The 19,974-nt window shown below is 36.2% G+C and overlaps 1 protein-coding gene across 1 annotated transcript in view; it reads left to right on the plus strand.

Annotated features, from left to right (window-relative positions):
• The window catches only part of MLIP (muscular LMNA interacting protein), a 241,872-nt gene extending 222,333 nt beyond the window's left edge, over positions 1-19,539 (plus strand). Inside the window, exons 13-14 of the mRNA XM_054722545.1 lie at positions 17,940-17,993; positions 19,302-19,539. Of these exons, the coding sequence (XP_054578520.1) occupies positions 17,940-17,993; positions 19,302-19,334 (87 nt within the window). The 3' untranslated portion in view covers positions 19,335-19,539. The remainder of the gene's footprint in view (positions 1-17,939; positions 17,994-19,301) is intronic.
• The last annotated feature ends 435 nt before the right edge of the window (positions 19,540-19,974 follow it).

The following is a 19,974-nucleotide window of genomic DNA, read 5'->3' on the forward strand; positions in this document are numbered from 1 at the left end:
CAGTCATCAGTTGAGGGCTATTCCTGGGGGGAGGGGTGTATTAATCCCCAGAAAGAGTCCACAGGCAAAGAGAAGCAGGGACAGAGGCTAAATTTGAAGTCGAGGATCCTGCAAATCAAAACTTTGGCTATCAAAACTCAAGATAACTTCCTATATTTTTGATATATTATGCAATGGGCTACATATAATTACTGAAACAATAGCGTAGAAAGGAAATGTGTGTCTAGTTATGTGGGATTACTATTTTAAAATCATGTCTCACCCATAGTTATTTTGCCAATTTCCCCTCCATTTTGCAATGCATTTAAATTTTTTTTTTTTAATTTCAAAGCTCATGAAAACCATGCACAACACATTTGTTTATGTCTAGATGAAGGCCTGGATTTGAGGAATCCACACTCTACTTCTGAGAACTCAGTTCATTTTAAAATATTTCTCTTCCTAGGCAGCACTAATACATTGCCTTGAGAGGCTTAACTACTTTCTTGCCCTCAGGTGAGAAACCTAACATATGTATAATGGACAGAAATAAAAAAAAGTTTATTGCTTTCCCTAACTTTTATTCTTTTCTCTGTTCTCTGCCTCATTTCTCCTATCTTCTACTCTCATAATCTAAGCTACCCCTGTCTTTTTAAGTCAACCTCAAATTCCAATTTTTCTGGCCTACTTTCACATCCCGAATTACTAGTAAGTACTCAGTTTTGTTTACTTTTTTCTCTTTTCTTATCCCAACTTTTATTGAGCATATTTTCTTTCTTTTATTGAGCACAACTACAGGCCATGTAGACAGGAAGTTATCTCCTATCCTTGTCTCCCCTGAGTCTCTCTAAATTTGCACCAACAAAGACAACACATGGCCAGTCCCTGAATAGAACTGGAAGGAGTGAGAACTAAGCCCTCACAATCTAGATGACTTTTCAGATCTGTTGGCAAGAGAAAGGCTGGGATTTCATACTCATAAAGGCTTTATTTGCAGGGAAAGCTTGAGAGGTTTTATAGGAAAGAATAGACTCTTTATAGATAGACAGCTTTGAAACCCCAGGAGAAAATACACAGTTATTCTGAGAACATCTTCTCTTTCTGTTTTCAAAAATTATAGTATTTGGGGCCTTGTTGGTGACTGTGCAGTCATTTTACTTCACTTCTTTCACTATAGCTTTCACTTCAGAGCATGAGAGGGTATTCATCTTCTACCTCTATTCTTCCTGCCCAGCATCCCTCCTAGCCCTGACCACTCCTTCTCCCACTCCCGCTTGTTGCCCGCCCCAGGCTGCTATCATTATGGCTAGAGGTCAGGGCAACACTTCAGGGTCTCTCACAGAGAGAGGAAAATGTATTTTCCTACGAAGGACCACCATGTGTCCTGATATGGCCGAGCCAGTTTTAAAAAATATACCAAAATATGTGTTTTTCTTATTTTTAAAATTTGATTTTTAATAATAGTGTGCAGGAGGCAGCCAGTCAGTGATTCTCTCTCATAATTGATGTTTCTATCACTCTATTTCTCTCTGAAATCAATAAAAATATATTTTAAAAATAATAGTTTTTTGAAAAGATATATTTTATAGGTCTACCAATGTAACAAACCACTTCAATCAATCTATCAATATTTTTATAACTATATGATTTCAATTATTTTTAGTGCCCCTTCTCATGTAGAAATATCCTGGTTTGATCAGTAAGTATATCTATACTTATTCTACCTACAGTAAAATGCAATTAAAAGTTCATCTGCAGACTCTATAGTAAGACATCACTTGCTAAATTAATTTTGTTGAATAAGTGAAATTTTTATGCCTATATTTGGAAAAGTAATTCAAACTCTTGCTTTAGCTTCTTTACATGTAAACCTGTAAAATAGCAATAAAAATAGAGTGTCATAGGATTGACTGTAACCAGCATTGAGCAGCATGTGCAAGTAAAACTTTCATGTTCTGACTTAAGTACCCAGTTTCATATAGTTTTCAGCTTGCCAGCTATTATTTGTAGAATTTTGGTGCTGGAATGAAGAAACAATCCATCAACCTGACTAGAAGGACATTACTTTAATCTAAAAGGCCTTTTCATTCCTTTAAAGCTTCCAATTTCTTCACATATGTATTCCCTTTCCTTCTCATTACTTACTCTGCTTTGTTCCCCATTGTTAACTATACCAATGTATTTTTTGTTTGTATATTTTCTTTCAAACTTGTGCTATTTTGTGTGCCTGTAACTAAATTTACATAAATGCTGTGTATCACATACTTTACTCTTTTTTTGTGGGTTTCTTTTCCCTCATCTATAATAGTTTATTATGGTTTGGTTCCAAAACTCTTAATCTAGAATCTAAACTGGGCTGATTACATCAAAATTATGTAAAGAGCTTCAGAAAAATGTCAGTTTCTGAGATTCATTTAAAACTTCTAAACTCAGGACTTCCATTGAACTGGGTGATCTTAAAGTTTTCACCTCATCAAAAATCCTATGCTTCTCTATGATAGCACACTTTTCCACTTTTGTTTTTTGAATTCTCTAATAATTCAGCATGAGAAATGAACTGTAATATAAAAAATAACTTCATAAAGGAAAACTGTTTATACTGACATGATTATAAGTGCTTGATTATAATTGTGTTTGTCACCCCCTCCCTGATAAGACCCCCTAATAACTAAAAGGAAGTACAATTGTGAAATAATATACATATTAACTAAGGTCACAGGATTTTTTTTTATTAGAATAGGTTATGAATTGTTAGGTTTGGTTCTTAATTGATATTGTCCCCATGTGCTTGTAACATCTACAGTTGGGCTGAGTTTTATACATCCAGTATTTATGGACTTACTGAATCAGAGGGTACATATAATTTTTCCAGTGCACTAAGTCATTAAAAAAAATACCACAGCTGCCAACATGTACTTTCTTACGATTTACTTTTTAAGAGATTAAGGTGCCTTTTTTCATAAAAAGAGATGTTAAAATATAACAATCCTTTACGTCAGAATTATGTTCTTGCTAAAAAAGAGAAATCATTTTACCTGAAATGTGTTTCATCTTTATGATACGCTAACAGAATATTTACTGATGAGTTTTCATTAATCTCTTTTGCAAGCAGCTGCTCTTGAGATTATATATTAGCAATAAAGAGAAAATATAACTTGTCTGTGATAAGAAAAAAAAAAAGTGAGCAGAGAGCGAGCAAAATGGAGGTATTTCCACTTCAATTCTATCAATTGTTTATCTTTCCTATGTAAAGGATCACTTCACTTGCAATAAGCCAAGGGTGGGGCATCTGTTAGAATATCGAGGGAACCTACTGAGCCAAATGTATTATGAATGAGGAACACAGAGTTTAAGAATATGAGAGAAAAACAATGGTAATAGTCAACTTTTTGGGGGAGTTGGGCCCTATTGTCTCTTATTTTCACATCATAAGATGTTAGGGGGTTGGCACACTGGCTTTGGAACTGCTGCTGAGGTTTCATGGTAGTGTGGCGCTGTGTGAAAGAGACAGGAGACAGAAGAAAGGAAAGAACTTTTTATATCCGGGATGGGTGAGAGAGACGGGTCTCTTCCTAAACTGGCTTTAGCCTGCTTCCTATAGCATGAGCATCCTTCCTGTAAACTTATTGAATATTTCACCCTATAAATGGTGACTTTTCTCATTCATATTCTTTTTCTCCATTTTTTTTCATTTTTATCATTTTTAATTTTAAATTATAGTTGACATACATTATTATGTTAGTTTCAGGTATATGCCCCAATGATTAGATATTACATAACTAAGTGATCATTCCAATAAATCACGCACCCCTCTGACACCTTACATAGTTATTATATTATTGACTATACTCCCTGTGCTGTACTTTACATCCCCATGACTATTTTGTAACAACCAATATGTACTTCTTAATCCCTTCAATTTTTCCTCCCATCTCCCAACACCCCTCCCATCTGTCTCCATTTTTTCTCCTGCTTATTTATTTTTAAATTTAATCCTTTTGTAAAGTTTATGTTTTTACCATTATTGAGAATATTTTAATTGTTATTATTATTGCATAGAGAATGACTCTGTGAAGCTAGATAAATCCAATAAATGAGTTAAAATAGTCATAGTATAGGCATATTTCCAACATGGGTTAAATTTTTTAGTCACTCCTCTGAAATGAATTTTTTAAGGCTTCTTCTGATATTTTAACAGAGATCAATCAAAAAAAATTTAAGGTAGATTATGATGTAGCTGGAAAATCTGAAGTAGTTCTAACTCCCACCTGCTGTTCAAAGGCTGAGGGCACTTTGAAATAAAATTTGTTTTTTTAATGAAATCTATAAATATTTACATCTAAATATGTGAATAATACTTTAAAATATATTTGAAGAATAAAGAAAACAACACTCCTTTGAGATAAACAGGTTATAATTTCAAATTTCATAAAATGAGAAAATAAATGTTAAGTGATTTGGTTCAAGGTTATAAAAACCTTGTCTAATTTCCTACCAATAACAAAGAACATAGACTTTGCAGCATTTTTATTCCAACATTAAGTATAGGAACCCTAGAGTCAGGAAACTGACATAACACTATCATTTATCTATACTAATAAAAGGGTAATATGCTAATTAGACTGGACGTCTTCTGGACATCCTTCTGGACAAAGCCACAGTGGTCGGGGCTGAGGCAGAGGCAGTTAGGGGCGATTAGACCATCAGGGGAGAGCAGTTAAGGGGCAATCAGGCCAGCAGGGGAGGGCAGTTAGGGGCAATCAGGCAGGCAGGCAGAGTGGTTAGGGGTGATCAGGCAGGCAGGCAGGCAGGCAGGCAAGCAGTTAGGAGCCAGGGGTCCCAGATTGGAGAGGGTGCAAGTGGGCTGAGGGACACCTCCCCAAGCATGAATTTCGTGCTCCAGGCCTCTAGTTCATTTCATAAAGATTTATTGAGTATCCATTATTTACAAAGCACTGTGTCCATGCTGAGCATGCCCTGGAAAGCAAGGGCATTAAAACATAAGGGGCCTCTGCTAGGGACTTATTCTGTATTTGGGAAAAATAGGAATTAAACAAATAAGCAAAAATTCACCACTTAATTTTGACCAACTGCCATGCGGAAGATGATCAAGTATTGGTGAGAACCTATAACAGACATCCTGTTCTAGTCTGATGAATCAGGAAAGACTTCATGAAGAATCGAAAAGAAGCAAAGGTTGGGGACAGGCTAAGCATTTCAGTTAGAAGGAACAGCATTGGGGAAGGTTTCCAGGCAGGCAAGACAAGGAACAAAGCAGGCTTGAGAAAATGCAAGAAGGCTGGTGTATTGGAGAAGCAAGTGAAATCAGGAAGTATAGTTTTAAGTGAGACTGCCAGACAACTTCTGTATCTCTGGGCATAATGGGTTATTGTCATTTGCGAATAGAAGCATGGGGTGAAGTGAGGGGGTTTCTGAGATTTTGTCAGGAAGAAATTAATATTTAGAAAAAGTAGGAAACATGCCGCTTACTTTACAGACAGTATTTTATTTAAATTTCAAAATAATCTTAAAGTAGGTTTTCCCCCTTTATTTTACATATGAAGAAACCAAGGCTCAGCAGGTATCAATAATTTGTAAAAGATCATACAAAACTAATATAAAAGCTGATACTACACTAATTTTCCTTAAGATACTCCACCTCCCACCAAAGAAAAAAAATCTAGCCATATAATGGCATCACCACTTTTGCCACATCACCATCCTAGAATTATAGGCTTTCATCTGTCAAACAGAAGCACCATCTACCTGAGGTCTGGAGATGACATCTGCAGATGAGGAACCTGAACACTAAAGATACAAAGTGACCCCCAGGGCATTGTGTGAGGTGTAGGCAGAGCCTGGGTTTCTCAAGGACCAAAATGCTTTTCACATTTCACCCCAGGCTCCAGCCTTCTTTTGACTGCCACAGTTGCAAAGGCTAAGAGAACCACTCTCCATCTAATACTCTGAAAAATTTACTGAGGCAGCTCTATTTACTGAAAAAAGCCATCTGGAAGTTTGGAGGTGATACCTTCTTTTATCCTCCTCATTAATAATGTCTTTTGGTTTCTTGTCTACATAATTAGAAATCTTTTCTGTGTGAATAAACCAAGGTAATTTGTTTTCTATTTTCACAGAGACAAACTGCCTTGCTCTCAATTCTAAAACTTTCTGGCAACTTTTGGAGTTAATGGGAAATGGATAACTATTATGATGCGGTAGAATAGAAAGCCTTCGAGGTGGGTGGAATGGGAGAAAAAGCTTTATAAATTCAAAATTGCTTTTTAACATTTAATGATTTTTCAGAAAACAAGAACAGGGCACTATTTGCCTATGCCAAATTGTTTTCAAATTGGATGAATTTGTATAATATTCATAAAGAACATTCTGTTTACAATGGCTAAATGCAAATTAATTGGACTTTTAACATTAAAAAATGAATGCCAGTTTGCAGGTATATTAAGAGAAACAGTTCTGAGAAATGAAGTATCAATCATATTAAGTTCTCCAATACAGGGAAAAAGAACACTTTGACCCAATAGATGCTTTGATGGGCTGGCATTTGAAACCAGGCATGTTTCAGGTTCTCTAATTGCCAGCCATCATTTTCCAAATGTGCTAATTTAATCACAAACAGTTGACTTAAATTTCTTCCAGGAAACTGGGAGCAATCAATTGCTTATGTGTCTGTCATTCCATTCATTTGTTGTCATTTAGCTGAAAATTGTCATTGTAACACCTTCAATGAAATCATTTAAAAAATTCAGCATTTGCTGATTGTAAAGAGATATGTGGTAGGGAGCAGGCTGGATGATATTTTTAGGGAGGGAAAGTATACTGGGAGAAAGATGAGTTTTAAAGCTCTTGTAAAATAACATGCTGGTCCCTTACAATTTATTGACCATGGTTGCGTTTTACAGGCATAGAGAAAATAAATTGCCATCCGTTGACACCCTGTGCAGATGGAGGCATTCAGGAAAAATGAGCTCCTTGTATTTTACAGCACTCAGGTGCCCCTGCTCCTTCCCCAGTGCATGGTATCTTAGATCAGTTTCCTTAGAGACTGAGCCTGAGGCAGGGGTTCAGGCTTTTCTGATTTATGGAGGGTGTGCTGGGAGGGAGGAGTCCTAATTGGGAAGGTCAAAGACTCCTAATTCTCAGGGAGAGGGGTCTGGAGTATAAATTGCAAAGTTATCCTCCACTGGGACAAAGGAGCTGACCTTTGATTGCCCTTAGCATCAAGTCATTGGCAATGAGTCACCTTGTGGGGAGGGGGTCAAATAACTCAGCTTCAGGACTTCATCTCAGCTGAGGGCCTGGTCTGTGGAAGGAGGCAGTTGTGGACCCTGAAATATAGTGGAAACCCTGATGGCAGCATTTATCTTTGCAAATTGAGTCTATATACATCTATACATATACATATATATGTATGTATGTATATAGTTTACCTTTGAGCGCAGTTCCTTGTTTAATCTTTTATTATTGCTTTTTAAAAATTATATATTTTTATTGATTTTAGAGAGGAAGGAAAAGGGAGAAAAAGATAGAAACATCCATGATAAGAGAGAATCATTGATAGGCTGCCTCCTACATGCCCCACACTAGGGATTGAGCCCGCAACTTGGGCATGTGCCCTGACCAGGAATAGAACCGTGACCTCTTGGTTCATAGGTCATTGCTCAACCACTGAGCCAAGCCTGCCAGGCACTATTGCTTTTTTTTTTTTTTTTAATGTTTTTTATATGAAGTTGACTCACATAATGCAAATGAAATTGCCATTGTCCAACAGTTTTTAACCTATAAATACATCAGTTTTAGTATCAGTTTAAAATTCTTCAACCTAATTGTTTGTTTCATTGCTTTATTTTGTTATCCTTTTACACATCCTGTGCAACAAAAGCCATATAAACCGTGTGTTATTTACATAGTCAAGGAGACTCTCATTTTGAAACAGGGCAAAATTTTTGTGTGTTGCTTCATCTTGTTTAATGTGACTGTTATTTTACCTTTTTTACTAAAATATAAATATAACATTCTTCAGATGGCTAAATGTTTTGAAGTTTACCCTTGTGTGACTGATTAAAATACAATTGAGACATTTTATACAGTCATCAAATAATAATACCCATTTGCCCACATGTTCCACATGTTTATCAAATAGAAATCTCTTCTTGGGAAAAAAGACATGACTATGGGTTGGACTCTTCCTTACGTTGTTTAAAAAATATTTATTTATCTCTTATTGGGCACTGAAACACTTCCTTAGTCCTTAAGGCATTGAACTGAAGTGTAAAGCAATTCCTTGCTCTCAAAGTATTAGAGGTCAACCACTGGAAAAATCTTAAATCTTTAAAATTGTATTATTAAGAATATTAATTTATTATAGGCCTATCTTCTTGCTCATTGACATTTTCTTAAACCAGTATATAATGTCTTTTTTTGGTCCTTTAAAATATTTTTCTTAAATTCCACTTTAAATATAGTAAGATTTTTATTCCAGTTTTATTTTGGTTCAGATTAGACAGAAAATTTTTTATTTTTATTTTCAACTTTGTGTGTCTTCTTGTTAGTGTCTTTTGACCATATATTTTCTGAGCTTGCTTTTTTTTTAATCTTGAGAGACTGATCTTAATATATGAGATTATCTCATTACATGACCTTAATCTGCCATATTGTTTTACATTTTCCATTATAATTTCTTCCTTTTTTTCAGTTTTGCATCCAATAGATATGGTTTTGATTTCCTAGTTTAAAATTCATTCATTGTATTTTGTTGTTATTATTGCTCTCCACTTAGGGTCCACATTCATGTTGGGATATCCCTATCAATATGCATATCTTCTCATAGGAAGAGAAGTCCATTGGTCCCTTCCATTATCTACCATCATGTTGATTATCCATTTCTAGATTTTTATTTTTGGCATGTTATGGTTATAATTTCTTTCTTACCCATGGTCTTTTATGGATTTTTTTAAATGGCAAAAACACTTACTCAGAGTATTTTATTACCTTACCTTTGTATATTTCTTGCTGCATTCAGTGTATTTTTTCTCTTACTTGAGTCTTTGATCCAAGAAGCTTTTTTTTATTTTTTTAATTATTATTTTAAATATTTTTATTGATTTCGGAAAGGAAGGGAGGGGGGAGATAGATAGAAACATCAAAGATGAGAGAGACTCATTGATTGGCTGCCTCCTGCATCCTCCTACTGGGGATTGAGCTGGCAACCCAGGCATGTGCCCTGATTGGGAATTGAACCCAGAACCTCTTGGTCCATGGGACGACACTCAATCCACTGAGCCACCACAGCTGGGCTGATTCAAGAAATTTTTAAAGTTAGGACTTTATTTGGCAAATATTCTGAGGCCTTTTATGCCTGGGAATATATTTTATGACTTTCACATTTGAATGATATTTTAATAGTTTATCAATTTCTAGAAGATAAAAATCTTAGACAAATTTGGTAGTATTATCAACATTTTTATACTAATTTTCAAAATATTCATTTTTTGTAATGGTTGAAACCTACTAACATACATAATCAAACATAGAATTTTTCTATGGGCTTCTTAGCAATCAGTAAATACCCTATTTTATGGTTTGAAGTTTGAATAAAGAAGTACCATGGCTGTTAGATGTGTTTCTAGTAGGAACATGGAAGGGAGTTAAAAACATATAGATTCTCCAGAGGGTAGATCTTAGACTATAATAAGACTCAGCAAAGCAAGGCTGTCAGAATCCCTCAGGAATGACTGCAATCTAAGGCCAAGTGCAGTGGCTGGCAGGACTAAATAGTTGGGGCAAGAATAGGGAGTGGGGTCAGGAAACAGTGAGTGTGCTGACAGTTTAAAGATGTATAACCCACCTGGTGTGAGTTTGGAAGTGCCTACCTCATTCCTGAAATGTAGTTTGAAACAATGTATAGGGAGGTAGGTGATAAAGGAATAGGGTCCCCTTCCAAGGAGGCAGGAACCATACTGGAATCAGCCCTCCAATTACCTATAGACATACAGTCCTCACCTCATCTGCCTGCCAACCATTCATGCATCCTCTCCCTCTTCTACGCCCCTCCCCCAACCATTCTCAAAGATGCTGGGAGTATAGTGTTAGAAGAAAGCAATGTTCTGGTAGAGACTCTCTGGACAGTGGGGCATTGATTAACCCTACATCACAATCATGCCTGTCCTTCCTCTTAAGACACAATCTTCCAAGTTTTTGTGACACATCAGTTCACATCTGTTGACACATTCCTGAGTTCTGGGATAGGTTTCTTGCAACTTGAGGTAGCTGCTTATAAATTAGGAACAGTTTGGATGGGACTAAGGCGGGCTAGGAATTGAAAAATATTTATGAGGTTGAGAGTCATAATACAGAGCTGTTTATTTTCTGTTATATGTTATACTGGAATGAAATGAATAGTGTCCTCGATTGTCTATAGAAGAGAAAGAATGGAGAGAAAATAATTCCACCAGCATTGTCTTTTGTTACAAAAGTGACATTTGGTTTATGATTGTGCTCGAGTTAGTATGATATTGAAAAATTGAAAATGATGTTTTGCCTGTAGTACTAAGCAACTAATTGTGTCCTTAAAGAATAGAAGAAAGGAAGAACAACAAATATGTTTCCTTGTCAATTCTAATTTCAGTTTCTGGAATTTATTTTGAGGTATAAAATGGTGTGGGAATATAGATTCTGCTACATTTTCATTACAACCTAGGAGCCGTGTACTGAAAGAAGTGAATGGTATAGTTAATCCCCTTGGGGAAGTGGATTTCTTGTTGAGAAAGAAGCAATTCTAGATGAAAAATGTGAGTAAACATAGGGATGTGGTGTTTGTTTTTAAAACAGGCTGAACACATAGTAATTGGCAAAAAAGAATTCTATTATGTTGTCCTTTAGACAGTGGTCTTTGGAGGAGGTGATTTTAACATGCCCCATGTCTGTGCCTCCTGCAAGGAAGAGGAAAGGCCAAGAATAAAATAGTGTAATTTGAGAATTTTAAGCCATATCTCAAAAGACTTTTTACAAAGACCAGAGGAGCAAATTCTTGTTTTTTTTTTTTTTTTTTTTACTGGTATTAGACTAGTATTAGACTTATTGGGACTCAGACTTCAATGTAATAATATTACCAATCAGCAGTTAACAGCGAGTTTTCTGTGGTTTTATAAAGTGATTAACATGTACCAAATTCCAACTGAGTATATGATAATACTGAGGGGATACCCAAAAGAATGTTGTGAAATTTAATAGTGTTTATAAAGTTCACACAAGGAGCAAGTGTTACCGCTAACTGTTAGTAAGGATCCCAGGTAAGATTCTATGCAGAGTTCATTGTTAGCATTGCTGTAGGCATTGTTTGTACCCTCAGCTATGGCTCAATGCAGGAGACTCCAAAAAGGAAGAACTTTTTTTTTTCTTTCTAAACAGCATCATTTATTAGTCAAATAATTCTTGCTTAAGCATCACAGATTCACTGAATTATCTCAGTGGAAGAGGAACTGGAACTCTTCGAGTTAGGGCACAGATTTGAAAGCTGAGGAAACTGAGGCCCAGAGACAAAGTGATTTTCCCCATGTCATCTAGAGAGGTAGTGGCATCAAGGCAGTCATAAACCTTCAAGCATCACCAAAAATAGATGCTGTACCTCTAACTTCTAAAAATAAATATTTAAGCTATTGGTGTTCTGTAATTTTAAAAAAATATTCGGGCTAACGCAGATGAAATTTTTAAGAGATATAGATAGACGTAGCATATTTGTGACTGTCATTAAAAGCAGGTGTGTGTTTGTTTTTTGTTATAACCCATATCAGAACTCTCCTCATGATGGGAAACCTCAAGAACACTGCCCACATTTTGTTTCAAGGCATAGCCTCTTTAGTGATGACATCAATCAACTAGTTTTTGGTGCACAAACGCTAAGATAGCATGGGCCCTAACCTCCAGCAGCTTGCAGTCTTTTTTGTTCATGAGACAAACTCATATTGAACAGCCTTCATTCATTTAATTTCCAAGGCGTCCTCCTTTGCCTCCTAAGTGGAGTTGATGCACGCAAAATGCCTACACGGTACTTCCCCAGCCTCAGTTTCGGACGTCCTCACACTCATTTTGCCCATTCACTGGGAACGTGCTCCCTGTATCCCACTCAGCCTGCTGTTGCTTTTCAGTGACTGGCCCCGCATTGCATTCTCCAGTCCCCTGCATTGCTGTTAGGAGATCTATCCTTTACACTTCGGCCTCTTGGGAAGAGAGTCCTTCATCTCTCTAAACTGGGTCAGACTTTTCTGTTGGGAACATAGTACATTCTGAAGTTTACTTCAGAACTCATTATTCTGTTGTTGTTTTTCCAAATATTCCTCATTAATTTTGTAATTGATAGTTGTCTCTCCCACTATACTGCTCTCCAAGGGCAGGGACAGTGTGTTTGTTCATTGACATCTAGCAAAGTGTCTGGGACATTTGCAGGTACTTAATAAAAAATATCTGTGCTGAATTAATTAATTATACAACTGCAGTACCATGTGATTGATTAGAACATTTCGAATATAGTTCATTTCAGTTGTGAATAGATGAATATTTGAAAAGCATCAATTGTATCAGTTCATACAAAAGTGTTGGTTATGGACTCACTACTCAACCTATGGTAGCATTAGCATCGGTTGGGAGCCGCTTAGAAATGCAGACTCTTAGACCACTCTCCAGAACCCCTGTGTTAAATCCAACATTTATGAGACTCCCTGGTGCTCCCTATGCACTTGTATATGTTGTAAATCAGGGTTTAAAAAAATTCAATGTTTTGTTAGGCCAGATCCCCTAAATAAGTGAAGTAAGCCAGATGTGTATGTATAAGCACGATAGGCGACCTCTCACACTTAGCCTCCTCCTAGTAGGCATGGTGGGACTGTGTTGACATAGAAAGCATTAACTTCATCTAAAAGGCACAGGCTGCCTGGCCTGCATGATTCAGTGGTTGAGCATTGACCTAGAGCCAGGAGGTCAGAGTTCAATTCCTAGTCAGTACACATGCCCCGATTGTGGGCTCAGTCCTCAGTGCGGGGCATGTAGGAGGCAGCCAATCAATGATTCTCTCTCATCATTGATGTTTCTAGCTCTCTCTCCCTCTTCCTTCCTCTCTTAAATCAATAAAAATATTTTAAAAAATAAAATAAATAAAACGACAGGCTGTCACACAGATCAAGATGATTGCAGGACTAGTGAGACATTTGAGCAATTCAAGAGAAAGAAACACAAACTTGCAAGTAGAATATATGACCTCAAACACTGACAACAAAATTCAATTTTTTAATATTTCAGAGAGGAAGGAAGAGGGAGAGAGAGATAGAAACATCAGTGATGAGAGAAAATCATTGATTGGCTGCCTCCTGCACGCCCCACACTGGTGATCAAGCCCACAACTCACAACCAGGGCATGTGCCCTGACCCATAATCATATGGTGGTCTCCTGGTTCATTGGTTGACACTCAGCCATGCCAGCTGAGCCATGCCAGCCAGGCCAAAATTTAATTATTTTTAAAACAGAAGAACTGTAAGGGTCAAAGAGGACACACATGTGTGATAGTTCTGGTTCAAAGGTCTCTACTTTAAAAAGTTTCATCTAAATGAGGAGACTTTTAAGAATGCAGTGAACACTTCCTGATTCTTCACTAATACAGACTTCTTTAATTCTGCAAGTCAGAAAACCCTCTTTGTTTTCTATAACCATTTCATTCATTCTTTCTTTTATTACTTTATTCATCAATGCTCATTTAATGTCTAGTCTGTGCTGAGGTAGCCCCAGGCCAGGAGCAGAAGACTAAAGATGAATAACATAGAATCCACATGTCTTCTCATGGCTTATATCTCATAATGATAACCTTATGTTATGAAATGCAATAGTTTACATAGGAATGGCTACAGTAATTTGTCACACCCCCTTTGAGAGATGTTCTTAGGAAGGTTTCTCTCTAGCTTGAGTAGTTCACAAATCTAGGTGGGGAGACCGAAGGAGAAGGTACAGCTTATGTAGACAAATGGAGTAAAGGAGTTTTAAAAGAGGATGCAGTTCAGCAGAAAAGAATTCCCACGAGTGAATTCTGAATAGTATGTGTAGCACCCTGGGTGATTTTAAAATGGGAACGTTTCTTGAAACACTTCGTCAGCTTCATAATTTCTGGCAGATAGAAGATCTACTTCATCTTCAGACAGAAGGGAGAGCTATTTCACAAAAGCTAGAGCTTGGAAGCCCATTTCTCAGGTAGATTAAAGACTTAATTAAGTGATTTAACCACATTTTGCATTTTTTCTTTTTTTCTAGTTGTAGGTTTCTCATTTCTCCAGTTGGTTTGAGTGAACTTTATCTGACTTTGTCAGAAAAGTTCCTGTTACCTCTGGAGAAACAGTGACATTTAGGGGAAAGCCCCACACTGGTAACAAACACTTCTCAAGGTTTTATATTCATTTGGTGGCAGCTGAGATCAAGTGTAATAAAAATTAACTGAACATTTTATTCAAATACCACTTGTTGATGATCCCACAGTGGTGAATGAGCAAAGGTCTAATTAGTTTGTTACTCAATATCTGAATTTAGAATTATAGTATGATTTGTTTCATTGCATCTGAACTTTCTATTTCATCAATTCTATGTTGAAAAATGTTTTGATAAAAAATTTAGTAACTTTTTATTTTCTTGAGACCAAATATTCATTTTTTCTCAAACATACTTACCACCAAGTACAGAGACATAGAAGACTCTTTGTCCTTCAGTATTCACCCACTCTCTCTCTATATTCTCTATATATAGATAACAAGACTTTCACCTATGTAAAAATGTTCATGTTTTAGGTTCATCATTTCCATTCTTACCGTGAAAGGGTTTTTGCACCATTTTTACTTTTCCTCCCAACTTAGCATCTCTAGCCCTCATGCATTACAAAATCTCTGCACTCAGCAGAGGTATTAATATTCAATATTATTTCTCTCCAACATTTCCCAATTTTTCTTCCCCAATCAACAAAATACCACTGTGTCTACCTTTACTCATCCTAGAGAGTAGGGGGGCCTAGATTCATCCAGAAAAACTTGAGTCTATTCTCTAATGCAATACTTGAATTTAAAACTTCTTTATTCTCTCTCTCTCTCACTCTCACTCTCTTTATTTAAATATCTTCCAAGCACCTCCACCATCCAGATTTTGCTCTTTAGCCACATTTACTTTTATTTTGAAATGAAGATCTGATCACACATTCCCCTTTCTTGCTTAGAGTACTTCAATGGCTTCTAGAGAATGAAGAATGAAGCCCAGCTTCCTTATCCAACATACTAGAGGCCCAGTGCACGAAATTCGTGCAAGGGAGGGGGGTGGTCCCTCAGCGTGACCTATACCCTCTCACAACCCGGGACCCCTCGGGGGATGTCTGACTGCTGGTTTAGGCCCGATCCCTGTGGACATTGGCAGTCGGACATCCCTCTTGCAATCTGGGACCTGTGGCTCCTAACCGCTTGCCTGCCTGCCTGCCTGATTGCTCCTAACCACTTTGCCTGCCTGCCTGATCGCCCCTAACCACCTCTGCCTTGGCCCACCCCCCGCGGCTTCATCCGGAAGGTCATCCAGAAGGACGTCCAGAATAATGTCCGGAAGGTCATTTGGTTGTCCTGTCTAATTAGCATATTACACTTTTATTATTATAGATAAGTTCGATTGTATGGTGTCTCTCACATGGCCATTCAGAGCTAGACCAGCCACTCCTGAAATGCTTTGATCTCTGAAAGGGACACTCTTACCTTTAGTATGTGGCTTTTCCTTTTGCACATAGGTGCACATCATTCCCTTCCCCTGTCTCCCCCTCTCCCGTCTTCTGCGTATCTTCCCAGTAGCATACTCCCACTTCACACTCCCTTAGAAAGCACAGTCTCCGGGGACTGTCCCCCTAGATTCTAATTATGACTGTGTTGTTTGCTAGTTCTGGATCTTCAATAAGATGTTCTGCCTCTCAGTTTTAGTTTCCTCATCTGTGAAACAGGGTAAAATTAGTACTCACCTCACTAGGCTGTTATAAAAGCTAAATAAACAAATATGTATAATGAATTTACCATGTGAGAACATAATAAATGATTATGACTAAATCCTTTAATAATATCACTTTTTATATAGTGTTTTTGGTCAGCTTGAGGATAATAAAAGGCAAATTGATTGTGACAAAAGATCATAAGTAGAAAAAAGCATTACAAAGCCAAATATAAATGACTTGAGGATTACCAATGAATTAGAATCAGTCATTTTCTGTTCTCTTTTGTTGATTAGGATAATTAACACAGTTTTTGAAATTCAAGATTAAAATGAAGCAAATTTAAATGAATAAATGCCTATATTGCAAAGAAGTATAGAAAATAAAGATAGATATCACATAATTACTTAACTGCTTTTCTAATCTCAGTAAGTATTTTACTGGGAGTGTTCCAGTATTTTCAAATTTCAGAATATTTATCCTATCCTATTTTAGGAGACTAGGAAGAATGAAAACTTGACATTGTACAAAATTAGATGACTCATATAAATTACTATACCATTTAGCCTAGGTATGGGAAAGATTCTGCTATCTCCATACCTTGGGTTTGAGATTTGGAGAGGTACATAGGGTCTGATCTTATGCCAGGCTTAGAATCTCAGGAGATCCTGATGAACAGGAGAAAATAATTGCTTTCAGCTGATTTCTGGAATGCTATTTCGATCTCTAGTTGGCTCAGGAGTCAGATTATACTTCTATTTAAAGCAATGGTCTCAGGCAGTTAGAAGGAGTCCTCATGTTATGCTACCCAGGGGATTTCATGGTTGGTAACAGAGTATAATGGTTGGGAATTAGTGAAGCTATAGTTTAAATAAAGGCAGGCTGCATTTTTACACATCTGCCAGAACAGAGGGAAGTCTGAGGAAATGTGTGGTGGGACCTCCTTGGCCTCCCCAGCAGCCAGTGTTGGCATCCTCCTGGAGCAAAGGATACATTTCTGGGAACCTCTGAATTGCCCTGGAGGATTAGGAGGTAGTCACTGTTTCATTGATTTTTTGATCATTTAAGGACTCTATTAAAAATGAAGGTGGGGCAATAGCAGAAACAGGGAATGTTATTGTCAAAACAGGTATTGTGGTTACCTTAAAGTTGGAGCAAGGAGAGAAGGTAAAATAAAAAAGAAATAAATAGATTCATTACAAATGATTGCTCTCCCCACCTCTTGGTGTGTGCCTGAGTGTCCCTGACTCTGTCTCTTTCTCTGGTGTGTCTATGACTTTCTTCTATATTAATAAGTTTAAGTGTATGTGTAGTGCTCAGTAGACACAATAATCAAAATTCTTATATAAGCAGAAGAACCTTCCTTCTGTTAAAGTGTTGTATTTGACATTATAATAACATCACCTGATAAGATTGCAATGGTTATGAAGTCTCTGAGTATTGACATTATTAACGTTTACAATAATGCACAATGCTTTCCATCCCAAGTAGCATTTACATCTATAGATACATCTGCATTTACTGTGGATCTGAGCATGATTTATTTCTTCTGCTTTGGAATTTTTCAATTTGAACCTGTTGTGAGATTTGACACATAAATACAACTTTGTTTCTCTTTATGATTCCTATCAGTGAGTTTTAATAATTAATTCAATAAACATTTAATAACTGTCTATGCTATCTATATGCCAGCATTATTAGAGTTTATATGGAATAGAAAAACAAATAGGATGTGGTCCTATGCTTAAAGAATTCACCATCTGCTAAACATTTTTTCTATGTTAAGAATCTCTTCCTTTGTTTTCAATAGCAATCAAAGTTTAATGTTTACACTTGATAAAATCTATGATCTTCAGTATACTTATGCTATTATTTAACTATCTACTTTAAGTGAAATTTAATCATTTATTTCTCCTTACTTCTAACCCTCATCAAATCTTGGGCCTCTTCTCTGTGAAGCTGAGTCATCCAATGGTGGCTATTCCTGAACATGAGACTCTTGATTCCAAAGAGGTAAATATAAGATATAATTGGAGATCTAGTTATCCATATCTATGTAATATTAGTTTGTAAGAATAAACAATCTCATTTAAAAATATTAATAAAATTTTGGTATTTTTTTTTAAAAAAGCATTAACTGGCCCACTTTGTGTTATTCAGAAGAACCTGGCAGTTAAATAAGTAAAATTTTGCTGCTTCTCAACGTGGAAGGTGATACTTGTGTGTAGCAACTTGATTTTCAAACAAACTCCTTCTATCCTAACTGTCTTTGTGATTTCCTCTTTGGATTAATTGGGCAACTTCTTTATCTAGAGGGACAGTAGATGCCCTATAATACTTATAATGTATCTCTTGAGTCTCAGTATCTCATAGTATCTAGGTTCCCGACCCCTAAGTGAATTTTGCATATGGCAGGTAGCATATGGCAGGTAGCATGCCAGTTCAAATATAGCCTCTAAATTTCATGTGAATGTTTAGTCACTCTCAACCTTTTAAGTGAAAGACAAAAAAACACATACAAATATTTTTAAAACATTTTTATTTTTATAAATGTTGTACCACAGATAAAAAAAATACTTATTTTTTTTAAATTTTGTGTTAATCAGGAGCAAGAATAATTAAACAATATTTTCTTTGTCTACATCCTCTCAGGCAAAGTGGTAAATGTAAAAAAAAAAAAGTGATTTTAAATAAAGAAGTTATCTTTAAGAAATAAGTGAGCTCACTCATTCATTTCAGATGCCCTCACAAATGCGCCATGCTCAATTTTGCAGCCTCCAATATTTTTGGGGGGACAGGGGGATCATAGTACAAAAGAAGTAGGAGGGATATAATTCCATATACTATTGAAATATTTTTCCCCAAAGTATCTCTTCCACAATTTAGGGCATATCACTCACTTTTCATAAATTGACATCCCTATTTCTGCAAATTTTAGAAGCTTTATCATACAGGACCAGTGTGCCTCTCTGTTATAACATTGGTTATTAAAATAGAAAAGAGATTTTTAAGAATAGGTGTGGATTTATATCCTTGATCACATCTCTGATTTAAAAAGTAGGATTATTGGTTCAATGAATTATGAACATATGGAAGACTTATGATACATAGAGCCAAATTGCATTCCTGAAAAATTGTAACAGTCTTACCAGGAATCTGTCTGGATACCTTTTTCTATGTACACTTGCTGCATTGAGTAGTATATCAATTGCCAATTTATTGAGAGCTTAATCTATGTTAAAATGTTACACACTTTTGATGCATTATTCTATTTAATCTTCATGAAACATTTTAAGTACTATTATTATTCCCATCTTACAGATGAGGAAACTGAGGCTGAGGGAAGTCAGCTAAAGCCAAATAGCTGGAAACTGTCTGCACAATCAGGAATCCAGATCTGACTGCCTGAAGCCTGTGCTCTTAAGCCCTCTACTGTACCCTCTCTGGCTATCTTCATTTCTATCTGTATTATCTAATTCTGTCTCCCTTTTAAAATCATACTTTAAAATATTTGCAATTTATAAGGAGAAATTATCTTTTGTCTTAATTTACATTTTAAAAATCCTGTATTTTCTGTTATTTTTGTCTATTTTGCATTAAGTAATGCATTTATCTACTGGTATGGTGATATTTTTCTTATTGCATTGTAAACTTCCTTTATATATTAATGATATTAACTCTTTGTCAATTAACTCTTTGTGCTAGCCCTTTCAGTGAGATGGTGGCAAATTGTGTGAGACTAAAAAACCGGACAACTATATACTAGTATGTCCAAGAAGAGGAGAATGGTTGAATAAATTTTGTACATTCCAAGAGAATGTATAAAAAATAACAATCAGATGTTCTCTTTCTTTCAAACAATAATTGGCTGAAGTTCACATAGGCTAGATCTATATAAATGAAAATGTTTCTATATAATAATAGAAAGTCAGTTGGTTGATTAAATAACAAAAGCATTCAGATGGGATAATAAATACTGAATTAATAACTTCTG

This window comes from Eptesicus fuscus, chromosome 10, assembly GCF_027574615.1.
Source record: "Eptesicus fuscus isolate TK198812 chromosome 10, DD_ASM_mEF_20220401, whole genome shotgun sequence".
Taxonomy (NCBI): Eukaryota; Metazoa; Chordata; class Mammalia; order Chiroptera; family Vespertilionidae; genus Eptesicus; species Eptesicus fuscus.